This window comes from Hypanus sabinus, chromosome X1 (assembly GCF_030144855.1).
Source record: "Hypanus sabinus isolate sHypSab1 chromosome X1, sHypSab1.hap1, whole genome shotgun sequence".
Classification (NCBI taxonomy): domain Eukaryota; kingdom Metazoa; phylum Chordata; class Chondrichthyes; order Myliobatiformes; family Dasyatidae; genus Hypanus; species Hypanus sabinus.
In genome coordinates this window covers 23186229-23213565 of record NC_082738.1, presented here as the reverse complement: position 1 = coordinate 23213565, position 27337 = coordinate 23186229, and the positions used below count along the sequence as shown (strand labels likewise).

Genomic DNA, 27337 nt, shown 5'->3' with positions numbered 1-27337 from the left:
ACCCTTCTGTGATTCTTGTTAATTTTTCATCTGTAGAAACTCTTTTTAGTACTGCACAGCAAAACAGCTTGCCAATACACTGGGTACCCCAGTAGGGCCATCTCTGGCAGAACACAACAGAAAGCAGTGGTTGCAAGAAGGGATGAAGAAATGTAAAGAATTTGGATTAAATCCAGTTTCAAGGAAAAAAAGCCAGCATATTTACCCCATTCTAATAAAAGCCACAGAGTTTACAGCAACATTTCAAATGCCTAGAATGCATACTGGGTCAAATTTTCTAGCATAGATTATGGAAGCATTACCACAGACAGAGAGAGAGAGAGAGACACACAGACAGACACACACACACACACACACACACAGAGTTAAGCGGAACACTGAAGCTGTAGCACAGAAACATTACCTCAATATGTCTCCATCAACAAGAATGCGCTTGTACCTCTCTTGATGGCGAACTGCGCGTACTTCTCTTATTTCCCTTATTCTTCTCCTCCAATTTAGGAACCTGTAGTGCAAGTTGAAGTCGTCCATTTTCTGCGACTACTGATCCTACAGACCAAAGAAATATTCAGGGTCAATTTCAAACTGCAGACTTTTAGATCTAACTCAGCTGCCTTAAGCTGGAGCTCCAACCCAGGCCATGTTCCAAACAAGCCTGGCAGGGAAGTTGACATTTGGATTTTGAATTCAACTTCAGTTGAAGGGAGCTTCATTGATGTGGCAGATCATTTAATTGGATGTGTTCGGCAATTTAGTGGTTTATATATCCCTTGACTGATATTATTGCATCTCAACCCTCTATAGACAAGAAATGGTTATCAATCTGGACAGCTGAATTATAGATGAGAATATTTAACTATTAAGTAGAAAATTTTAACATCTCCAAGCATGACATTATACAAATATTGTTAACTAATATGTAAAAACAGGAGAGGTTCTAAAACTGAATCTTACACAGCTACAATTTTACAAAATAAAAATCCAGCAAGGCACAGATGTGAAAACATTTACTCACTGATATCCCAATGACAAAGCTGATTTTAATTCAGCTTAAACTTCCTCTCAGACATCCACAAGCAGCAATGGGATAAACCTACAATGCAAAATAACTCAGACAAAACTAGCACTCTTTGAAAGACTGAAGTGTGTACATTCAAGTCAATCCCCTCCCGTCAGCAGATCTATCTGGTCTGTTCTTCTGTCCCCATTGACCACTCCCCATCTTGAGTACTTAATGAGTGCCTACTGCAATACAGTCTGGCATGTGGCCAAGTGGTTAAGGCGTTGGACTAGTGAAGGTCGTGAGTTCGAGCACCAGCCAAGGCAGCATGTTGTGTCCTTCAGCAACACTGCTCTGGTCCATCCAGCTGAAAATGGGTACCAGCAAAATGCTGGGGGTTAACCTCGCAATAAACCGGGGTCCTATCCGGGGGGAGGGGGGGGGGTTGTTTTGTACTCTCAGTCGCTTCACGCCACGGAAACCGGCATAAGCACTGGCCTGATGAGCCTATAAGGCTCGGGACAGACTTTAACTTTAACTAACAGATTAACACTTTAACTTAACAGATCAGAAACATTGGGAATGTGTTCTGCTACCCATACTTCACTAATACTGATACAGAGCACAAAGCCCCAAAAAGTGCAATCCCAGCACTACTGTGAATTGCTCATTCCATATCCCAGTATTCTTTCACTCTCTTTTTGAAATGCTGATGTAACATCACTTTAAGTGACACTTCAGTCCCTGTACCAGTATCCCTCAAGGCTACAATATTCAGAGCTAAGTGATCACACAACCAACAGATGAGATCAAAATAAAAGCAGAATCACTAGAAACACAAGTCAGGGAGCAAATCCACAACGAGAAAGAGTTAACGTTTCAGTTTCAGGACCCTTCGTCAGAACTGAGAAAAGGAGAAAAGATAACTAGTTTTCAGAGTAGGTGGGGTAGAACAAAGGGAAAATCTCTGATATTTTTGCTTTTGGCAAGACCAAAAAGATGAAGAGAGCAATTAAGAGTAGCTGATCAAGCACATTTTACTTTGTGCAATGTTCATTCATTATGTGCTGTGTCATATAATGTAGGCAATCATGGTCTTTACAAATGTTTCTACAGAAGTGTTTTGCCTTTGCCTTTTGCTGGGCAGTGTCTTTACAGAGATTGTCTTTATCGATACTCGTCAGAGATTGTCTGCCTGGTGTCAGTGGTCACAGAACCAGAACTTGTGATGTGCACCAGCTGCTCATACAACCATCCATCACCTGCTCCCATGGCTTCACATAACTCTGATCGGGTGGGGAGGCTAAGCAGGTCTACACCTTGCCCAAAGGTGACCTACAGGCTAGCAGAGGGAAGGAGCTCCTTACACCCCCTTTGGTAGAGATGCAGCTCCATCCCGCCACTCACTGTGCAATGTATTGCTAATAAAAAGGCTAAGACACACCTATTAGGCCAAACTATACAAAAAGAGAAAGAAAAATATAGCCAAAATGAGGTTATAAATGGCCAGTTCTGATGCACACTGTATCAACGAGCATGTTATCCAAATTCGATACAGTCCAGAAGGCTGCAACATGCCCATAGAGTAGATGGGGCATAGCTCCTCAATCTTGTGTTGAGCTACTGCGTAACAGTATAGAAGGCCAAAGACATTTGCATGGGCGTGGGATGAAGAATTAAAGTAGTGGGTAACCAGAAACTCAGGTTCACTCCTTCAAACTGACCACATGTCCTCTGCAAAAGCTATTCTAACAATATGTCTATTCTCAATCATCAGCAAATTGATAAACAGTATCACAAGCATTGCTATCATGCATGGACCAATAACCTGCTCACCAATGCATAGTTTGGGAGTCACTAAAAATATATGGGCCCAGACCTTACCAAAGGCCTCATTAAATAGTCACAGTGATTGTCCTTGATACTAAAGTAGCATTTGACTACATTTATCATCAAGGCAGCTTGGTAAAGTTGAAGTCAATATGCAAACAGAAAACTTGCCTTTCACTAGAGTCACAACTTGCACAAAGGAAGATGGTTGTGACTGTTAGAGGTCAACCACAGGGCATCATTGGAGTTCGTCAGATTCCATGACCCAACCATCATCAACTGATTCATTAATGACCTTAATTCCAAATTCATGAGCAGAAGTGGGGTTGTTCTCTTATAATGTTCAATTCTATTCACAATCCTACAGCAAGTGAAGCAGCACACGAGCTGATAAGGGACACGTGCCAGGCAATGACAAATTCCAAAAGAGAGAGCCTAATCTCCTATCTCTGATGAAGGACAGCACTAACATTGTCAAGTCCTCAACCATCAATATCCTGGGCGGGGCAGGGAGGGGGTCAACATTGACTAGAAATTCAACCACACCAAATTTATAATTCCCATAGCTACAACTGCAGGATAGAGACTGGGACTCCAGTTCACCCAAAAGGCTGTTAGACTAACTGGTTCCTTTTGAATGTAAGTATTACAGTTTCTGCACAATTTTCATTTTTGATAATCTTATAACTATGGATAAATTCTTTATTCAGTAGCCATTTTAATCTCCTTTGATGTCACAGCTTTGTCATAATAACTATCCCCTGTCTAGAGATAAAGTTTTAGGTGAAACGATAAACCAAGGACCATCAGCCTATGAGTCTTCTACTAATGTCTTTACCATGCTGATCAATGAATGAAACAGAGCAGGAGTCTATTCAACCCTTACGTCTGTGTCAGCTGCATGGTTTATCCCTCAAACAAGCTTTCAAACATTTCTTTTAATTCACTACTGATCACAACTTGGTGGCTGCATCTCCCCAATTATATTTCTCCTGGCTGAAAAGTGCAAAACCAGAGATCTCAGTCTGAAAATAAGGAGTCTGTCATTTAAGACAAACACAGAAAAATTTCTTTACTCAGAGGTGGGGAATTATTAGGAATTCTCTATCCAACGAGGACTGTGCAAGCTTTATCATTGTGTTCATTCAAAACAGATCAACAGATTTCTAGACATTAAGGGATATGAGAATAGTGCAGGGAAATTCACGCTGAGGTAGACAAATTTATGACAATATTTAGACAATATTAATGAATGGCACAGCAGGCCTAAGGGGGCATACAGTCCACTCTAATGTTCTCATCAACGGTACAAAAGCACTTAAATCAACAGTTGCAGTCTAGGACCATAGGGCATAGCCTCAGAATACAAGGACATCCTTTAGCAGTGATAAGGAGGAATTTTGTTAGCCAGAAGATGGTGAATCTTTGGAATTCAACGCCACAGATGTCTGCGGCAGGCAAGTCACTGGGTATATTAAAAGTGGAATTTGATAGGTTCTTGATTAGTAAATGCATCAAAGATTATGGAAGAAAGCAGGAGAATGGGGTTGAGAAGGAAAACAAATCACCCATGATCAAATGGTGGAGCAGATTCAATAGGTCAAATGGCCCAATTCTGCTCCTATATCAAATGGTCTAAAATATCTTCAGATGCTTCAAGTCATGAAAGATGCTATAATTCCTATCTTTATAATTTTCTATATTCTTGTTTTTATTTCAGATCATAGATCTAGTTTCATTACATGCCTCCCATTACAGTTTCAGTTTAGCCTTTAATCTATCAATTCACAGCCTATCGAAGTATATCTTGCTGTCTATCTTCACATCCTGTATTTGAAGATTCCCAACTGCCACTGACATGGAAGTCTATTCAATTAAATAGATGAAGGGAGATGCGACTATCACTAGTCAGGTGGTTCTCAGCAATAACAGTGTGAGACCAACAAGCTTTCCCACAATGGCAAGTGGTCCATTTGTTGCAAGGAGGTTGGAGCATACTCTACTTCTCGCTCACCTATGGGTCATAGTTTGGGCCCCTCTGGTAGTTCTTCACAGTGATCTGGGCAGGATCCTTCGAATTTTCCAAGGGAATGCTGAATTTTTAATGACCTTAATCATTTTGTTAGAGCTTTGGCCTTCCTCGTCATCGTGGGCTGTTCTTCAGTTGGTCAGAGCACAGGCTTTGGCAGATCATCTTAATGCATGTAGTTCATTATCCCAGTCTGATTATATCTAGCATGGTCTATAGAATTTAGTCCAGTCTTCCCAAGGATTTCACCATTAGCTTTGAGTGACTCCAAGAATATTTCTAAGGAGGAAAAAGTTCAAGCTATCCAATTACCACTTCTGCTTGGAATACATGACAGAGCTCTCATAGCCACAAATAAAGATACTGAGGAACATTGTAGAAAACGCTGGAGGAACTCAGCAGGTCAGGCAGCATCTATGTAGTGGAATAAACAGCCAGGGTTTCAGCTCAAGGCCCTTCAGCATGACTGGAAGGGAAGGGGGAAGAATCCAGAAAAAGGAAGTTGGGGAGGGGAAGAAGTGCAAGCTGGCAGGTGATAGTTGAATCCAGACGACAGGGAAGGTGAGTGAGTGGATAGGTGGGGGGGGGGGAAGAAGAGATGAAACAAGAAGCTGAAAGGTGATAAGTGCAAGAAGTAAAGGTTGAAGGAGGAATCTGATAGGACATTGGATCACATGGGAAAAAGGCAAGGAGAGGTACCAGAGGGAAGTGATGGGCAAGTGAGAAGAGAAACAGTAAGACGGAAGCCGGACTGGGGAATAGAAAAAGAGGGAGGGGGAAGGACACAACACTGATAAGCCTGTGTTCAGCATTAGTAGCTTCCTGTTCCTCATATACAAATTAAACTTGCCAATGTTGACAGATATAAGCTTTTTCTATTTTCCCATCTTGTTGTCCATCAAACCTAAATGAGTTGGTAAGACAAATTTAAGTAATAGTAGTGATCCACATTGCCTCATCCTTCATAACGGATGTAGGTTTCTGGTAAAGGAGTAGTACTTTTAACACTCTAACTATTTTCTTGATATTAATTACTATGCCAAAGTTGGTTCATGCAATACAGAACTTGAACATCACAATATGTAATTCATCAAGTGACTTTAGAGGCGAATGCAGCATAACCCATGAAGAGCCGATGCCAGATAGTGAACTGGCTAACATGCCTTTTTCTCTGAAAGGCATGTGGCATTGAACAAGCTGCCATCTGTCCTCAAACCAATTAGCACATCAAAATGATTGTTTTAAAAAAAAAACTTCAGAAGAAGAATGAAGAAGCCAAAGTTGGCAGGCACTGAATCCAAACGTTGTTTCACATTAGTGTCAGCTTAACTCAGATGATATCCAGTCCAGATGTAGGGCTTCAACCCAAAACAGCGACTATCCATTTCCCTCTGCAGATGTAGTCGGACTTGCTGAGTTCCTCCAACAGTATATTTTTTAAAATCAAGATTCTATCATTTAAAGTCTTGTGTTTCAGATGATTGCTTATTCTCACATTGGATGATTGCCTTCAACTTCTTTAACAAGGTAAGCACTTGTTCCAAGCTAACATTCAACAGGATTTTGGAGATGCCATTCCTGCTCACCATGTTAAAAGGCCTTCTGTGGTCAACCAATAAATGTTAATCTAGAGGTACCTGGTGTTCATGTTTTCTTTCCCCGTCAGTCAGAATGTAAAGGACGTGGAATATCCAGCCCTCAAGCCACACTTGCTATCAGACGAGACCTTTTCAGCAAAAACAAGTTTTAAGTTGTGTGCTTGTAAATACCATGTTGACAATACTGAGCAACTATTCCTCTGCATTTGTTGCAGTCAGCTCTGCACCCTTTATCTTTATACATGATGCATAATCATTATGAAAATGATCATTACCACATTGATGTTAGCGCAGAAGGTCCCTACCTGGGGTCCATGGCCCCCTTGCTTAATGGTATTGGTCCACGGCATAAAACGGTTCACAACCCCTGTGCGAGTGGGAGCTTTCAATATTGAAGTAGTGCAATTACACTTCACAAGTATTTAATTGCCTGTTAAGCCTTTCTGGAGTATTCAGAGAACATAAAAGGTGCTGAAAGTACAATCTTTGTTTGCTTTTTATCCCTAGAAATAATTTCAAAAACTATTTCGAAGTTACAGAATGGCACACCAAGTACTCACAGTACAGCAAACAACCCTTTAAATAAACTAGCCTGTCTGCTTAAAAATTGGTCAAATATTCCAAGTCATAGTGACATAAATGCAAATAAAATCACAAGGAAAAGTCAAGCAATTTCCCTCTGCACTGAGGTAATCTAACTTAGAGCACTTTTAATGAGAGGATGAGCCTTGAATATAAACTTCTGAGTAACCCTATTGCCTTATTTTAACAATTCACCAAGAATGAAAAATGTACCCATATTGAGAGATATATTGGCGACAGATCACATTATTTTCTCTCCATGAGGTCAACTATCTTTGACCGTACACACAATCCCAATTCTCACTGCCATCTGTGCAAATTACACATCACCTCACTGCTAGCCAGTGCCAATTAATTATACACTGTCTATCTAACCAAACAAATGTAATACCACTAGCCAGTGCTGCTCAAGGAGGTTGCACAAGAATAAACTCCTGAGTTGTTGAAGTACCTGAACACCACACGAAGCTTCCTGAACAATCTTAAGTAATGGGATTAGTACTTCAAACTATCCTTTTCAGTAGTATTCATTTACTCACAATCAAAAGATTTTGCATTTGCATAGAACTTTCATTCATCCTTAGGGTGCCCCAAAATATTTCAGAATCAATGGATCCATTAGAATATGACAGCTAATTTAGCTAGGTCAAATGAATGGCGTTGGCCAAGCATGAATGTCAGGCAAGAATTCCCTGTTCTTTTGCACCAACCCCCATGGGATTTTCTATACAAACCCATAAGACATAGGAGCAGAAGGAGGCTATTCAGCCCATCTAGTCTGCTCTGCCATTCCATCATGACTGATTTATTATCCCTTTCAATCCCATTCTCCACCCTCTTCCTGTAACATCTGACACCCTTACTAATCGAGAACCATTCAACATACATTTTAAACATACTCAATGACTTGGCCTCTACAGCCATCTGTGGCAATGAATTCCACAGATTCATTATCTATTGGCTAAAGAAATTCCAACTCATCTCTGTTCTAAAGGGACGTTCTTGTATCATGAAGCTGTGCCCTCTGATCCTAGGGTCCTCCACTATAGGAAATATTATCTTTACATCCACTCTATTTAGGCCTTTCAATATTCAATAGGTCTCAACAAGTTCCCCTCTTATTCTTCTAAACTTCAATGAGTATAGACCCAGAATCGTCAAATGCTCTTCATGCAATTTCATTCCCTTCATTCCCAGAATCATTCTCGTGAACCTCCTCTGGCCCTTCTCCAATGCCAGCACATCCCTGCTTGGATAAGGGACCCAAAACTGCTCACAATACTACATGTGCAGTCTGACAAATGCCTTATAAAAGCAAGGAAGTAATGCTGAGGCTTTATATTCTAGTCCTCTCCAAATGAACACTAACATTGCATTTACCTTCCTGACCACCAACTCACCTGCAAGTTAACCTTTAAGGAATCCTGCATGAGGACTCCCAAGTCCCTTTGCACCTCTGATTTCTGAATTTGCTCCCCAATTAGAAAACAGTCTATGTCTTTATTCCTTCTACCAAAGTGCATGACCGTACACTGTATTCCATCTGCCATTTTCCTAATCTGTCTAAATCCTTCTGCAGACTCTACATTTCCTTAACATTTCCTCTTCACCAGACTTGGCATTGTCCGCAAACTTTGACACAAAGCCATCAATTCCATCATCCATATCACTGACATATAAAGTGAAAAACAGTCTCAACATCCCCCCCTCGCAGAAAACGATTAGTCACCAGCATCAACGAGGAAAGGCCCCCCTTTTTGAAATCTTGAAATCTCTGGAACAGACAAAACCATGGTTAAAAAACATTAAAAGCAGAAGTAGGCTGTTCAGCCCTCTCGTGTCTGCTCCAGTATTCAGTAATATCATGACTGATCTTCTATCCCAGCACCACTTTCTTGCAATTTACTGATATCCATTGATTCCCTTAAGCTCTACAAATCAATGCATCTCCAGTATCTGAGCTTCTGCAAGCCCCTAAACTAGTAAATTCCAAAGATTCACAGATGTAGTGGAGAAACTCTAGGTGAAGAAATTTCTTACCTGTCCTGAATAGGTGACCACTTATTCTGAGACTGTGATCCCAGGTTCAAGACACCCCACCCAAACAAGGCATCATCCCCATATTTCGCTGTAAAGTCTGGAAGAATTTTGTATGTTTCAATGTGATTGCCTCTCATTCTTCTCAAGCCAAAAACATACAGGCCCAACCTGCTTCAATTCTTCTTTAGGGGACGATCTCATCCTGCACTCTAGGAATCAACTTAGTAGAATGTTGTTGCCATTCTCCAGCACAAGGACACTAGAGCTGCACACAGCATTCCATTCCAATTTCACCAAGGTTCTATATAATTGGAACAAGATGAATTTAACATACTGCATCAACTATCATATCTCCACTAATACAGCACTTCTTCAAGACTGAGTAGCAAGCTATAAGTAGGGCATCAGCTTAACCTTCTGACTTACAACATGTGTGCCACAAGTTAATTCAAGCTGGCATTATAAGCATCAAGTTAAAAATACTTTCTTCCAATCCACATGAAAGCTGACTAGCCACTATTAGTGTGACTGCCTGGGGCATTTTCAGGCTCAAGTCAATTATCTCAAAATATTAATGATGAACAAAACTGATGTGTCAGCAGCAACTGCTGCAATGCTTTATTGATTCAACTGTTTCAAAATCAGAGAAGCCACATCAGGATGCAGTGCTGGGGGAGGAGGGAATTCAACTGTCAGCTGAATGAGCCCAAGGTGGTTATAATAAGACCAGCTCAGTTTATGTTGCATCTTAACTGCGGTACTCAAACTGACCTGGAAACACTTAATGAGTGTAAAGTGAGTGTAAAAGGAGGGAACAGGCAAGTTTGAGTAATAATAAGGTTCTGGAGTAGGGTTAAGTATTTCACGAACAGAGCGATCCTCCTTTTAATAAGGCACAGTAATCTTCTCCCCCTAACCAGACAACTATTCTTCTGCTTTACCATGGCCTGTCACAAGTTCAGAAGTGGTTGCAATGAAGTGCGGCGCGCCATTAGTCTTTGCTGCCATGCCTGGAAACCGGTTTTACACTTTGAAGTTCATCCCCACCCGCCCATGCATATTGTCCGATTGCCCTCACTGAAAACGTGAAGCGGTTCATCACGCAAGGCTCCCCATTCAGACAACAAACACCCTACCTGGGCTTTCTGTGTAAACTCCCTTATAGCAGCCGGCAAAGACTCCCTTTCTAACCCCAGTAACTATATGACGCACCTCTAGCAAAAACTTCACAGGGAAGCGGAAACTCAGCACAAAGCTTTTGATTGGCACTGCCTTCAGCCAAACAGAGTTGGCAGAGTGAAGTAAATGACAGCAGACGGAGCAATCAGGCGAGTCGGTAGGAGGAGAGCTGAACACGCACCGGTCCAGCCTCGGAGTCGAGTGTTCTGCGTCCGTGTATTTTACGTCACAGCTTCACGCTTTGAGTCTTGGAGGCGTGGATCATAGTTGGCTGAGTAGTGACAGATTAAGTTGGGTCGGGAATAACTGTGTCGTTCGTAGGCTTGTTTCTGCGAAAGCTATGGATGTGCGTGAGCAGGTGAAAGTATATGTAAATCTCCATGAGTTGAGAGTTGTCAGCCTCCGACAATATTGGAAACACTGAATCAATGAAAGCTCCATGAAGCGCTTGCAGCTTTTCTAATAGTGAATGGACTGATGATAAACTGTTGATAACCTTGGCACCCTATCTTTATATAGTTTCAGAGATGAAGGAATATTGAAACCAGCACTAGTGAAAGCTAATATTATATAAAAAGGGGAATGGAATAAAACCGACTCTTTACGTGTAGGCATAATTAATGTTTCTATTTATACGTGGTGTGACGTTGAAACTACGCAAGTAGAAAACCATTCATAGAAACAAAGTAAAATTAAGACAACTTCGAAACCCATAACAAATCCGATAAGTTCTTCGAAAAACAATAAAAAGAATAGATAAGATTGATGGAACTAATGTCATATGTTAGGGGTTATTTAAAGGTCCTTTGTTTCTAACAGTAATTGTGTTAACTGGGGTGAAGGACGAATAGCTGAATAGATAACAAATGAATAAAAATTGAAAGTTGAGTTGGGCATATGAAAAAAGTCGGAAGATGAGCTTCTTGTCATATGCACGAGAATAGCTTGTGGGAGCATCACGTGGACATGCATCATATAAGTAACATTCACAGGAAAAACAGACAATATAAGAATGGCAATTACTCAGGTAGAAGGGAAGTAGAAAAATTTTCCATAAGGATGTTGTTTGTAATTTAAATCAATAAACTGTTGTGTAACTTGAAATTAAATCTGTGGATAATACCGAACTGTAGAATATAGTAACCACTAGTCTAGAATGTCGCTTAAGACTAGAAGATGTTCAAAAACTTGAAGGCGAGGCCGGTCAATGAACTTTGATACATTTGAATATGAGGTGATGCACTGTGAAAAGAAAAATAGAAATATTCCATATGCCTTAGAAAGTGAGAGATGAAATAGTGTAGAACAGCAAAGAGAGGCCATAGTAGGACAAAATGGGGTACGTTTAGTAAAGCTCCAACCTCTCAGCAAGTTCATTCCTGACCTCTGGTGCTGCCCGTATGGAGATTGCTTGTTCCTCCTGTGACTGTATGAGTTTCTTCCATGTGGTCTTGTTTCCTCCCAGATTGCCAACAGTGAGGGTTTATATATTAATTGATTAATGTACATTGTTTTCAATGTGCAAATGAGAGGTCGATCTGGGGAAGATTGATGAGACTGTGAGAAGAATCGGTTACAGGGGAAAAAATAGCATGCGAATAGGATTTTTCTGTAACTCCACTATAGACAGCCCCAAGCCTGACTGCAAAAGAAGGATGGTTGGGCTAGCAACCCCGTCCCATTAAAAACTCAGAACTACAGAAATGTCAAAAGAAGCTCGAAGACCTCATCCCTGGGAGAGGAAGGATCTTTGCCTGCTGACTGGTCCAGGAGAGAGGAATCAGGCAAGCTGCTGTCAATAGCCTATGTCCTAGTAGGTATGATTGGTTTAAGTAACTAAGTAAGGATTGTTCAGTGAGCCAGCATTGACCCTATAGGAAAAATTGACTCCTATATAATCAAGAGATATAAGCAGAGAAAGACTAAGCTGACTTTCTGCAGAAGAGACTGCACTTGAGTTACACAAACTAGGAAATTAATGACAAGCAAGAAATAGAAATGAGAACCATTTAAAAGGATAACTAATGGAGTCCAAGAGAAATATATCCCATTAGAAAGCAAGAATAGATTTGCCAGGAATGACACACCAATAATGAAGAAAGAAGTATAGGCAAAACTCAAGCCAAAGAAGGATACAGAAGCAAAATGTATTGACAACAAAGGCAAGGATGACGAAAAGGCATTGAAAACCTCAGAGATAAAATGCTCATAAAAGACAAAAAACAAAGAGAAACTTCATAGTTGTATTATTCAAGTATATAGAAAGAAATAATATTCTATGGATACATAAATAACAAAAGCAAAAAAAAGATGGTGAGACCACTAAGATTACACACAATAGGTCTATGTAGCTACAGAAGAATTGTACAAATATTTTAAAACTATGTTGTCTTGGTTCTCATCAAGGAAACTTACAGATGCTTGTCAGTAGGATATATTTCTGTGCTATATTTTTCAATGACTATGACTCTAAAGACATTTTAAGACAGAATCAGAAGATAATTGATTAGCTCAGGTAAGACCTTGTATAGAATATTTTCTGGGTATTATAATGTAGTTTGTTGAACATCAATGATGGGAAAGTGGTGGAATCCTCAAAGATGCACTCAAACAAAATATTTAGAAACTGACAATAAAAAAGAATAGATTATCCACCAGAGACTGCAAAAAGAGGTTATTCTTGACCAACCTTATTAAACTCTTCAAAAAGTGGCAGAAAGGATACATATGAGCATAATGTAATTTGATTTTCCAAAATGATCTTTGATTTAATGCCACATAGCAGATATGTGCTGAAGGTCAGCAGAGAAGTAGGATGGATAGCAAACTTTCTATGAACCAGAAAACAGAGTAGGATTTAAAGACAATTCTGATTATCAAAGTGGAGTTTTGGAAGGATTAGCACTGGGACCATGATTCCCCAATTATGTAAATGATGTGGACTAACAGATGCATTAAGAGTCTCTTGTTGCTTTCTGCATGCACACCTGCAAGTAATATTAAATTTCTAGGCTTGTTTTATAATCAATCAGTCAGTCACTGAAAGCTTTTGGCTAAATATCTGAAGAACATTGAAAAAAAGTATAATAGTCTTTTACAAAAGAACACTGGTATCAAAATACAGATGGGTTGGCCATACTGATAGAATATTATAACCGTATAACAATTACAGCACGGAAACAGGCCATCTCGGCCCTTCTAGTCAGTGCTGAACGCTTACTCTCATCTAATCCCACTGACCCGCACTCAGCCCATAAGCCTCCATTCCTTTCCTGTCCATATACCTATCCAATTTTGCTTTAAATGACAATACCGAACCTGCCTCTACCACTTCTACTGGAAGCTCGTTCCACATGGCTACCACTCTCTGAGTAAAGAAGTTCCCCCTCGTGTTACCCCTAAACTTTTGCCCCCTAACTCTCAACCCATGTCCTCTTGTTTCAATCTCCCCTATTCTCAATGGAAAAAGCCTATCCGCGTCAATTCTATCTATCCCCCTCATAATTTTAAATACCTCTATCAACTCCCCTCTCAACCTTCTACATTCCAAAGAATAAAGACCTAACTTGTTCAATCTTTCCCTGTAACTTAGGGACTGAAACCCAGGTAACATTCTAGTAAATCTTCTCTGTACTTTCTCTATTTTGTTGACATCTTTCCTATAATTCAGTGACCAGAACTGTACACAACACTCCAAATTCGGCCTTACCAATGCCTTGTACAATTTTAACATTACATCCCAACTCCTTTATTAAACTCTTATTAAACTTATTAAATGGTCTGATTTATAAAGGCCAACATACCAAAAGCTTTCTTCACCATCCTATCCACATGAGATTCTACCTTCAGGGAACTATGCACCATTATTCCCAGATCACTCTGTTCTACTGCATTCTTCAATGCCCTACCATTTACCATGTATGTCCTATTTGGATTATTCCTACCAAAATGTAGCACCTCACATTTATCACCATTAAACTCCATCTGTCATCTTTCAACCCACTCTTCTAACTGGCCTAAATCTCTCTGCAAGCTTTGAAAACCTACTTCATTATCCACAACACTACCTACCTTAGTATCATCTGCATACTTACTAATCCAATTTACCACTCCATCAACCAGATCATTAATGTATATGACAAACAACACTGGACCCAGTACAGATCCCTGAGGCACACCACTAGTCACCGGCCTCCAACCTGACAAACAGTTATCCACCGCTACTCTCTGGCATCTCCCATCCAGCCACTGTTGAATCCATTTCACTACTTCAATATTATTACCTAACGATTGAACCTTCCTAACTAACCTTCCATGCAGAACCTTGTCAAAGGCCTTACTGAAGTCCATATAGACAACATCCACTGCTTTACCCTCATCAACTTTCCTCGTAACCTCTTCAAATGATTCAATAAGATCTGTCAAACATGACCTTCCACGCACAAATCCATGTTGACTGCTCCTAATCAGACCCTGTCTATCCAGATAGTTATATATACCATCTCTAAGAATAGTTTCCATTAATTTACCCACCACTGATGTCAAACTTACAGGATGATAATTGCTAGGTTTACTCTTAGAACCCTTTTTAAACAATGAAACTACATGAACAATATGCCAATCCCCTGGTCAGGACCCGGAGACTTATCCACTTTTATGTTCTTTAAAAGTTCTAGTACTTCCTCTTCTTTAATCCTCATAGTTTCCATAACTACCCTACTTGTTTCCCATACCTTACATATTTCAATATCCTTCTCCTTAGTGAATACTGATGAAAATAAATTGTTCAAAATCTCCCCCATCTCTTTTGGCTTCACACATAGCTGTCCTCTCTGATTCTCGAAGGGACCAATTTTATCCCTCTCTATCCTTTTGCTATTAATATAACTGTAGAAACCCTTTGGATTTATTTCCCCCTTACTTGCCAAAGCAACCTCAAATCTTCTTTTAGCTTTACTAATTTCTTTCTTAAGATTCTTCTTATATTCTTTATATTCCTCGAGCACCTCATTTACTCTGTGCTGCCTATATTTATTGTAGATATCTCTCTTTTTCCTAACCAAGTTTCCAATATCCCTTGAAACCCATGGCTCTCTCAAACCTTTAACCTTTCCTTTCAACCTAACAAGAACATAAAGATTCAAAATTTCCCTCAAAATTTCACCTTTAGATGACCGCCATTTCTCTATTTCATCCTTCCCATAAAACAAATTGTCCCTCTCCACTCCTAAATCCTTTTGCATTGCCTCAAAGTTAGCCTTTCTCCAATCAAAAATCTCAACCCTGGGTCCAGTCCTATCCTTCTCCATAATTATATTGAAACTAATGGCATTGTGATCACTGGACCCGAAGTGCTCCCCAACACATACCTCCATCACCTGACCTATTTCATTCCCTAACAGAAGATCCAACACTGCCCCTTCTCTAGTTGGTACCTCTATGTATTGCTGCAAAAAAACTATCCTGCACACATATTGAATTCAATCTGCCATAAGATCATGAAAAGATGCCAGTTTTATATCTATCACATCCATACATTTGCTTTGTACTTGTATTTGGTAATAATTCTTTCAGTAGGGCGTAGTCATGATTCCTTGAGGGTTGTAGTCGCTGTACCATAAAGTATTTACAGATTTCTTTAAAAGATGAATGCCAAGTTTCTGCTAAATCCCTAAATCACGACTGAATCATTATTAGAAAACATTGAAATAAGTACAAATTGCATACTGCCAGCACAAAAATTATAATATATTTAGTTTGTTTTATTAAGATCGCCTTTAAAGTTTTTAATTGAAAAGTCCAAGTGAAGGGCTGAGGTTCACTGGACATGAACCATAGTGGTTGAAAATAGTTGGAAGCGGGGTGAAAAGCAAAATAAGGCTGCTACTATGCTGTGGTAAAGTAGTAGCCTGGTTCAACACAAACTTGCGTGGAAGTAACAAGTTTTTAAAGACTTAAAAGTCAGACTATTCAGCCAAAAGATATAATATGTAAGCTGCCCGGGAATCTATACCACAACAGCATGGTCTGCTTCACACTGACTTTTGGCCCATATTAGACATTTCCACTTATCACTTCTTGTCTGAACGTTCCTAGGTCATACTGTATGCAGCTGTTGTGTATTTAGTATTTCAGAAACAAAGCATTCCTGGTCACCCCATGTTTTTCTTTCAATTAGTTTTATGCTTTGGAGGTACAAAACATAACAGTGGCAATGAGGAAGTTTTAAACAAACCTGAGACAACTGCCCACCTGTTGTGGTGCAACGAAATATTCAAGTTTAAATAACGTGCAGATGGAGTTTGTTTAAAACAAAAACTCAGTGAGACATTTGAGTTAAAAAAGGGAAGAAAATGGATGGAATTCACAAGTTCATAAACATTGATGTTAATCATAAATTTAAAGAAAGCAAAAATGGCTGGCTACATGGGAAAGATAGTTGTATTTGACTGCATAAGATATCACTGGATATTGTATACTGAGCAAATTGTGCAGTACTTTAAAGCAAAAGGAAAAGCCAATAAGAAGCAAGTGCCAGTTTTGTTGAGTGCATTGGGTGGAAGAGCATACAGTTAGCTTAGAAGTTTGACTGCTCCAACCAAAACAGCTGAAATGAACTTTGTTGATATCATTAAAGTAATACAAAAACAGTTAGAACTGAAATCATTGTTGTTTGCAGAATGATTTAGGTTTTGTAAGTGGAATCCAAAGGAAGCAGTGTCCATTTCAGTGTACATGGCTGAATCGAAGAAGTTATCTGAGCATTGTCAGTTCAGTGATGGGCTTAACGATGAGATATTATATAGTTTATGGAATTTTACAAGAAAGCATTGAAAATATGCTCCTAACTGAAGCGCTACTTATATTTAAAAGAGCAGTTGAACTGGCTGTATCAATGGAAACAGCAGACAGATGCAATTGAATTGCAGTCAGGAATGAAAGTGAGCATGAACAAAATTGCAACACCTGAACAGAAACCTGCCTGGCTGAACGATTTGTGTTATCGTTGTGGCAGGGGCTCACATACACCAGACCAATGCAGGTTTAAAGATGAAACTTACATAAAATCCAACAAAGGAGGACACATACAAAGAGCATGTCGGGCAGACAAAAATTAATGGACTGCACAGGGAAGAGATAAACATAAAAAGTCAAGCTGCATTTTCAAGAAGAGCACTAATCTGCATGCTGTTGATTAAAAACCTAATAATGTTGAGAGTGATTCAGGTCTAAGTAGCCTTGAGATTTACAATGTGAAAACTAACAGAAGCCAGTCAATATGGCTTACACCGGCAGTAAACAGTAAATTAATGAAAATGGAATTAGACACTGGCTCTGCTGTTTCAGTTATTTCACAAAATGAGTTGAACGGCATTTCAAAGATACTGACTTGAAGCCTGCAGATATCCAACTAAGAACTTATATTGCAGAAAAGTTAACTCCTGTGAGAATGACAGTCATAACCGTGAAATACAGGTATATTAGGTTTGTATGTGGTAAAAACAGGAGGACCATCATTGTGGGGCTGTGAATGGCTGAGACAAATACAACTTGATTAAAAAATCTATCGCTACTCAAAGTCAATGAATCTTGGAAAGCGCAGTTCCCTTTAAGACAGTGAAAGAAAGGATGCTGCACTGGCTTAAAAGATTGTTTAAGGTGAAGAGGATTCCAACTACCACTGCTGACTATTCTGGCAAATGTACAGTCTCTGGTAAATAAAATCGAAAATCTCAGAACAAGATTGCTGAAAAGAGGGAAATTAGGAACTGGTGTGCTTTTTGTTTTATGGAGACTTGGATATTCTCCACCATTCAGGCTGTAGCAATACAGCTGACTGGCTTCACAATTCACTGCCAAGATAGGACTGCTGAGTCTTTCAAAGGCAGTATGCTTTATGATCAACTCCTGTGGTCCTGCTCACCCAACTTGAAACATCTCGTGATCAAGGGTCATCCATTTTATCTGCTGTGGGCTTTTCAGCCATCATCCTGGTAGTGGTGTACATCCCACCTCAGGCCCATGACAAACATCTCAACAAACTGAGTGACGTAATCAAACAGGCATGAAACAGTGCACCCTGATGACTTCCCCATCATTTTGGGGGATTTTAACCAGGCCAGCTTGAAAAAGTCTCTAAGTAATTATTACCAGCATATCACTTGTAGAACCAGAGGAGTCAACACACTGGACCACTGTTATATTCGCACCACGTTTTGGAAAGTCTGATCACATGACTGTACTTCTCCTCCCTGAGTATAGACAGAGACTGAAGACCATGGAATCAGGAGTGAGGACTGAAGAGATATGGACCAAGGGAGGTGCAGGAGCACTGCTTTGAGGCGGTGGACTGAACTGTATTCAGGGATTCATCCGAGTCTGAATGAGTATGCCATGGTTGTCACTGACTTCGTTAAAACCCATGTGGGTGAGTGTGTGCCTATGAGAATATATCGTACATACCCATATCAAAAGCCGTGGATAAACCATGAAATTCATAGTCGTCTAAAGGCTAAATCTGTGGCATTCAAGTCTGATGATCCAGGACTATACAAGAAGGCCAGATACAACTTATCGAGGGCTATTGTTCTTGAACATGCATCCAATTTGAGAAGAGTTCTGATTGACATGATCTCAATGCCTTTTATGCACATTTTGAAAAGGAGAATAAAACTGCAGCTGTGAGAATCCCTGCAGCACTTGGTGACCCTGCGATCTCTGTCTCAGAAGCCAATGTCAGATCATCTTTCAAGAGGGTAAACTCTTGCAAGACGACAGGCTCCAATGGGGTACCTGGTAGGGCTCTGAAAACTTGTGCCAACCAACTGATGGGTGTGTTCAAAGACATTTCCAATCTCTCATTGCTACAGTCAGATGTTTCCAGTGTTGAGTTCTGTTCATTTGGGCTATGTAAGCATTTAGTATGCATGCCCTCTTACCCTGTTATGGGCATGCATGTGAGGGCTGAAGGGGGATTGTGGGTATAGAGATGGCGGCCCTCATGTATTGAATTTATGATGGAGGAAGTAAAGTTGTTTAAATGAAAGAAAAGCTTGCCTTTGTTGTTTGAGCATTAAGAGTGGTAACAGAGGCTGGTTCTCAATTATAGGATCCTGCCAGCATTCAATGAGAGCAAGCCTTATGAAAGCAGGATAAATAAAATTGGAATGTGGACTCGTGTTATGGAGCTCAAGAAGGAGAAGCAGGCCTTTTCAGTTGTGTTGTCAGTTTCAGGATCAACAATGGAAATTTCATTGGAAGACTTGAACTAAGATGGTGGTTTAAATATGCTAATAAATACACTTAACTGAGTTTCTCTGAAGTAAGAAAAGGATCGGATTTATGAGGCATATTCAGACTTTGAGAAAATTTCCAGAGACATTTCTAGAAATATGGCTGATTATATTATTGACTTTGAACAAAGTACAGTTGCATGCATACATACAAAATGGAATTTCCTGATGCAGTGTTAGCTTTTAAATTGTTGGATACTGCGTGCCTCGATAGCTAGCATGAACTGCATGTACAGAACTTACTTTTGCATCTATGAAATCTGTAAGACCACAAGATTTAGGAGCAGGTTTAGGCCATTTGGCCCATCAAGTCTGCCCCGCCATTTCATCCTGGCTGATCCAATATTCCTCTCAGCCCCAATCTCCTGCCTTCTCCATGTATCCCTTTATGCCCTGACCACTGAAGAGGATTTTTGGAGAAAAGGCCACCAAGACAACACTTGGAATTAGTTTGAGTCAGGAAACAGCATACTTCACTGAGTAGAAACGAGGGTATAACAAGCGGCAGTCCCAGAATCACCAGACAAGGGTAACGTTACCTAGCACAAATCCATTAAACAAGTTCAGAGGAAGATTGAAATGTGCGATTTATCAAGTATTTACCATGAGAGAAGAAACTGTCTGCAAAGAACCAAACAAAGTTTTAATTTTTAATTGGGGAAGGGCAAATTATGAGGCTATAAAGCAAGAACTTGCGGGTGTGAATTGGGATGATTTTTTTGCAGGGAAATGTACTATGGACATGTGGTCGATATTTAGGGATCTCTTGCAGTATGTTAGGGATAAATTTGTCCCAGTGAGGAAGATAAAGAATGGTAGGGTGAAGGAACCATAGGTGACAAATGAGGTGGAAAATCTAGTCAGGTGGAAGAAGGCAGCATACATGAGGTTTAGAAAGCAAGGATCAGATGGGGCTATTGAGGAATATAGGGTAGCAAGAAAGGAGCTTAAGAAGGGGCTGAGGAGAGCAAGAAGGGGGCATGAGAAGGCCTTGACAAGTAGGGTAAAGGAAAACCCTAAGGCATTCTTCAATTATGTGAAGAACTAAAGGATGACAGGAGTGAAGGTAGGACCGATTAGAGATAAAGGTGGGAAGATGTGCCTGGAGGCTGTGGAAGTGAGCGAGGTCCTCAATGAATACTTCTCTTCAGTATTCACCAATGAGAGGGAATTTGATGACGGTGAGTGCAAAATGAGTGAGATTGAAGTTCTGGAGCATGTTGATATTAAGCGAGAGGAGGTGTTGGAGTTGTTAAAATACATTAGGGTGGATAAGTCCCCAGGGCCTGACGGAATATTCCCCAGGCTGCTCCACGAGGCGAGGGAAGAGATTGCTGAGCCTCGGGCTAGGATCTTTATGTCCTCATTGTCCATGGAAATGGTACCAGAGGATTGGAGGGAGGCAAATGTTGTCCCCTTGTTCAAAAAAGGTAGTAGGGGTAGTCCAGGTAATTATAGACCAGTGAGCCTTACGTCTATGGTGGGAAAGCTGTTGGAAAAGATTCTTAGAGATAGGATCTATGGGCATTTAGAGAATCATGGTCTGATCAGGGACAGTCAGCATGGCTTTGTGAAGGGAAGATCATGTCTAACAAGCCTGTTAGATTTCTTTGAGGAGGTGACCAGGCATATAGATGAGGGTAGTGTAGTGGATGTGATCTACATGGATTTTAGTAAGGTATTTAATAAGGTTCCACATGGTAGGCTTATTCAGAAAGTCAGAAGGCATGGGATCTAGGGAAGTTTGGCCAGGTGGATTCAGAATTGGCTTGCCTGCAGAAGGCAGAGGGTCGTGGTGGAGGGAGTACATTCAGAATGGAGGGTTGTGACTAGTGGTGTCCCACAAGAACCTGTTCTTGGACCTCTACTTTTTGTGATTTTTATTAACGACCTGGATGAGGGGGTAGAAGGGTGGGTTGGCAAGTTTGCAGATGACACAAAAGATGGTAGCATTGTGGATAGTGTAGAGGATTGTCGAAGATTGCAGAGAGACATTGATAGGATGCAGAAGTGGGCTGAGAAGTGGCAGATGGAGTTCAACCCGGAGAAGTGTGAGGTGGTACACTTTGGAAGGACAAACTCCAAGTCAGAGTACAAAATAAATGGCAGGATACTTGGTAGTGTGGAGGAGTAGAGGGATCTGGGGGTACATGTCCATGGATCCCTGAAAGTTGCCTCACAGGCTTATGGGGTGTTAGTTTTCATAAGTCAAGAGATAGAATTTAAGAGTCACGAGGTAATGATGCAGCTCTATCAAACTCTGGTTAGGCCACACTTGAAGTACTGTGTCCAGTTCTGGTTGTCTCATTATAGGAAGGATGTGGAAGCATTGGAAAGGGTACAGAGGAGATTTACTAGGATGCTGCCTGGTTTGGAGAGTGTGGATTATGATCAGAGATTAAGGGAGCTAGGGCTTTACTCTTTGGAGAGAAGGAGGATGCGAGGAGACATGATAGAAGTGTACAAGATATTAAGAGGAATAGATAGAGTGGACAGCCAGCGCCTCTTCCCCAGGGCACCACTGCTCAGTACAAGAGGACATGGCTTTAAGGTAAGGGGTGAGAAGTTCAAGGGGGATATTAGAGGAAGGTTTTTTACTCAGGGAGTGGTTGGTGTGTGGAATGCACTGCCTGAGTCAGTGGTGGAGGCAGATACACTAGTGAAGTTTAAGAGACTACTAGACAGGTATATGGAGGAATTTAAGGTGGAGGGTTATATGGGAGGCAGGGTTTAAGGGTCGGCACAACATTGTGGGCTGAGTGGCCTGTAATGTGCTGTATTGTTCTATGTTCTAAGTTAGGCTAACTGAAGAAAATAACAAATCTGAAGATGTAGAAGAGTGCATTGTTTGCAAAGGAGTCATTTCCTACTGCAGAGGCATCTGAGGCAGAAATTTTGATGATAGAGTCTGTGGGATCTGTGTTATTGATACAGCATGCATGTACACAGTGTGTGGAGACAAATAGCTTGAAACCTATGTAAGTGAACTAAACCACAATCAAGTGCATAAACTGGTAAAAGGAAATGATTGCAGACTTCAGGAAGGTTCGGACAAACCATCCCCCTCTGTGAATACATGGCTCCTCCATAGAGAGTTAAGTGCTCCAAGATCCTGGGAATTCACATCACGGATGGCCTCACTTGGTCCCTTAATAACACCTCCCTGAACAAGAAGGCACAGCAGCGCCTCCACTTCCTAAGAAGATTGAGGCAAGCAAGGCTCCAAACCCCCCACCTTAACTGTGTTTTACAGGAGTCCCATTTGGAGCATCCTGGCAAGTTGCATCTCCATCCATTCTGGGAACAGTCCAGCATTGGATCGGAAGTCCCTACAAAGGACTGTGAGAATGACCAAGAGAATCATGGGGGTCTCCCTACCATTCACCAGGGGTATTTATCAGGAGCACTGCGTATGCAGTATTTTTAAGGATCCCACCCATCCATCCAGCATCTTTGACTTTCTACCATCAGGCAGGAGACTATGATGTATTATAGCAAGAACAGTCAGGATGAGAAGCAATTCCTTCCCCCAGGTCATGAGACTTCTGAATTCCCGAGCAGATCGTATTCGATGTGTCGCTGGTTAATCTGTTCCATACCTTACAATATTTAATATTAATGCACTTTAGTTTGTTATTTATGAGTCATTCATCTCTAGACTTTATTTTTATCTTCATAAGTTATTGTGTGTTATGTGTTTTACACCCTGGTTTGAAGAAACATCTTATTTCTATATACATTATATACATGTATGTAGTTAAATGATAATAAGCCTCTCTTGTCACTTGTTGCGTGAACACAGATGCACCCAGTTACAAAGCATTCAAGTTTGGAGTTGGGAAGATTATATTATTCTACCAAAAGAGTGAAAATTCCCAAAAAAATAGGGCAGACAAAATGTTACCTTGAAACGGAGGTGGTACCAATGAACATTCCATTACGTCCCTAAAGAGAGCGGGGTAGCACTGAGTACGGAGAAGGACCAAACAACAATGCTTCAACAGCAGGTGTCTCTTGAGCTGACCAGCTCTGGACAGTACCGTGTGAACAGTCTAGATAAAGACATTACTGAGAATGGATGTGAGAATGGAGTACTAATTGTCACAAAGAACATGACCCTAGATGAGAAAGCGGTTTGGACACAGACTTCAGAAACTGCCCAGGAGTTCAGGAAACAAAGATGCAGATTATTTTTCCATTCTAGACAGCTTCAGACATTTGAAAAGCCCAAGCCCAAGCCTGTGGTTGGCCTGCCACCAGCATCTGAATGCAATGGAACAGTAGCCGTAGACCTACATGAACTGGAGCAAGGAGCGTGGTATCTCCACAACATTGAAGAGTTTGCACTGTAAACACAGAGACCCTCAGAGATTGTAAAAAACTTCATCCATCCCTGGATAAGTGTGCATAGCCCACCACTTAAAACATTCAGTGATACTTGTGGCAAATCTAATAATGATGAATTCAAAGATATGGTGGAGAATTTTAACATTGAAACACAGACAACAGTGGCATACAGTCCTTGGAATAATGGATTTCTGGAGCGACACAATCAAACACTTACTGAAGTAATGCCGAAAGTAAAGGAAAGCAATGGCTGTGATGGGAGCACGGCCCTGGACTGGGCCCTTATGGTGAAGAATACCATGTACAATGTACACGGCTATGGCCCATATCAATGTGTTTGGCCAGAATCCAACCCTTCACTCTGTACTGGTTGACAGGCCACCTGCTCTAGAGGGCACTATAAGGAGTGAGTAGTTTGCAAAACATATTTCAGCACTGCAGATGAGAAATACGAGACGGGGATAAAGTGTATTACAAAAGAGCAGAGTGACAGAATGGAAAGGTCTCGGAGTTGTCGTTGGTCAGGGTAGAGTTGTGATATTCATGAGACATGGAGGTACATATGCGAGAGTGCACCATTCCAGATTACTGAAAGCATTAACTAAAGACGATCGGAACTCCATGGAGAATGTCACAAAAATGAAAAGCACTTACCAAATCGAGTGTCACATAGCACAGACAATGCTGAGGAGAATGTAGCTGAGGACCCAACAGAGCCACAGAGAGTGCAGTTGGGGACTCTACAAACTTGCTTGAACAGAAATCGTAACAAGTGCAAAGACAACATGGAAGTTTCAGGCTTAAAACAGGACAAAGTGAGTTTTGTAGTCCAAGACACTGGCATCTCATACAAAGCTGAAGCCTTTGGATGAGCAGGCAAAGCCACTGGGAGAAACAAAAGTTGGTAAACTTGAATTACCTAGAACCAGCCACGGTCGCTGGCACTGCAGGGTCAGTCGACATGTCAGTGGAGACAGACTTCATATTGAACCAAGTATAGATCGGGCTGGACCATCTGAGAAATGTCAAGATGAAGATGTCCTAGTAACTAAGGAGGTGTCATTTGAATCTGCAAAATAAGATGAAGTTAGTTGTTGGAGAAATAATGGAGAATTTGAGGAAATCAGAGACATTGGTCAAAAGACAAGATGGGTATGCACCCTGAAATAGACCCCAACAGGAATTAAACCAAAAGCTTGCCTTGTGGCTAGAGGTTTTGAGAAACTGAACATAGGAGAACTCCAAAAAGACTCACCAATATGTGCATCAGAGTCTCTCCGACTGCTTTGCTCAGTGGTACGTCAAAAGCATTGGCAACCCCATTTCATGGACATAAAATCTACATTCTTACAGGGAATGGAGTTGTCACGTGACATTTACATTCAACCCCTGCATGAAGCTAAAAGTGATGGAACACTGTGGAAACTCGCAAAGTGTGTGTATGGTCTAGCAGCTGCATTGCTCTACTGGTATAAAAGGATCAAGGAAATAATGTTGAAGACAGTTGGAAAGATGTCACAAGTGGATGCAGCTGTTTTTTACCAGCAAAATTCAGGATGTCGTGTGATTGGAGTACTTGCCGGTCATGTAGATGATTTCACACGAGGAACTCACAAAACTTTGCCACAACAGTTATCCCTCAGCTAAAGTCAGCCTTTCAGGCTGGACAGGGGGAACATGACAGATTCTGCTCTGTAGGTGCTGGCGGGACAGTACAACTGCACCAAGAAAGCTACATCAGGAATCTTCAGGCAATCCGCACGGAATCCTCAGGTGCCACACAGCGGCAAGTGCCCCTCAGTGAAGCTGAAGCTGAGCAACTCAGGTCAAAGATAGTTCAGATACTATGGGTAGCAAGGCAGAGCAGACCTAACATCATGTTTGATGCCTGCAGCTTGGCATCCAGCACAAAAAATGCCGCAGTACGAACTTCACATGAGGCAAACAAGATAGTGCACAGAATTCAATCTGAAAAAGTAGGCTTGCAGTTTCAACAGCTTGGAAAAGATGACTCACTGAGGCTCGTTGTCTTCAGTGATACCACACTTGGAAATCTTCCTGATGAAGGGACTCAAGGGGGCATTTTATTGTACCGATGGGAGAAGAGGGAAGATTTTCACCTCTCTATTGGCAATCAAAGGATCCGAAGAGTTGTACGTAGTACACTGGTAGGAGAAACCTTTGCAATGTCTGATGGTGTTGACAATGCTGTTTATCTGGCCACACTCTATTCTGAGCTTGTCCATGCTGACCCAAAGACGAACAGTCTACAAGTAACTTGTGTCACAGACAACTGCTCTCTGGTTGATCCCATCAAGTCCACCAAGTCATTTACAGAGAAGAGGCTTCGTCTAGAGATAAGCAGCATCATGGAACTCATCCAAGCACAGAAAGCTCATCACGTGCTGTGGTCAACTACAAAGGAACAACTAGCTGACTGGCTCAAAAAGAAGGGAGCTCCAGCTTTTGTGCTGCTGAAGGCACTTAGTGATGACATTTGGTACCTTAAGAACTGTATCAACATCAAGGGTTAGAACTAATTCCCATATCCTCATGGACATTTGAATTAAAAAAAACTAATATACATAAAAACAATGGGAGTTTGGTGAATTCTGTTCATTTGGGCCATATAAGCATTTAGTAGGTGTGAACACTTACCCTGTTATGGGCATGCATGTGAGGGCTGAAGCAGGATTGTGGGTATAGAGATGGCGACTCTCACATGTTGAACTTATGACGGAGAAAGTAAAGTTGTTTAAACAAAAGAAAAACGTGTCTTTGTTGTTTGAGTGTTAACACCCACCTGTGTTAAAAGGGCAACAATCATATCAGTGCCCTAGAAAATAAGATGCAGAAAGTTGAAAGTTGCAGATATCAATAAATTCCATGATATATACTGGTGATATTAAACCTGATTCTGATTCTGATCCATCAACCATTTACACTTGTGTCAGGATGCTGTTTATTGAGTACAGCTCAGTGTTTAACACAATCATTGTTACAGGTCTGATCAAAAAGCTCCAAAACCTGGGCCCTTGTACCTCTTTCTGTAACTGGATCCTCGATTTCCTCAGCAGAAGACCACAATCTCTGCAGATTGGAAACAACACCTCCGTCTCGCTGATAACCACACTGGCACACTTAAGGGATGTGTGCTTAGCCCACTGGCCTACTCTGTCTACACCTATGACTCTGTGGCGAGGCACAGCTCAAATGCCATCTATAAATTTGCTGGTGACACAACTATTGTTGGCAGAATTTCAGGTGGTGAAAAGAAGGCGTACAGGAGCAAGATATATCAGCTGGTTGAGTGGTGTCACAGCAACAACGTTGCACTCAATGTCAGTAAGGCCAAAGAATTGATTGTGGACTTCAGAAAGTGTAAGACAAGGGAACAAACGCCAGTCGTTATTGAGGGATTAGAAATGGAAAGGGTGAG

General features: G+C 41.0%; 1 protein-coding gene across 4 annotated transcripts in view; it reads right to left on the bottom strand.

Annotated features, from left to right (window-relative positions):
• spryd3 (SPRY domain containing 3) overlaps positions 1 to 10302 on the bottom strand; it is a 216994-nt gene extending 206692 nt beyond the window's left edge. The window contains exons 1-3 of one of the 4 annotated variants that reach the window (XM_059956068.1): positions 10216 to 10255; positions 1016 to 1093; positions 404 to 549 (exon numbers count right to left, since the gene is read on the bottom strand). In XM_059956068.1, coding sequence (XP_059812051.1) covers positions 404 to 531 — 128 coding nt within the window. In that variant the 5' untranslated portion in view covers positions 532 to 549; positions 1016 to 1093; positions 10216 to 10255. Of the gene's footprint in view, positions 1 to 403; positions 550 to 1015; positions 1094 to 9079; positions 9210 to 10215 lie in introns of those variants that run through there. The other 3 variants (XM_059956065.1, XM_059956066.1, XM_059956067.1) reach the window with 3 other exon arrangements.
• Positions 10303 to 27337: the final 17035 nt, after the last annotated feature.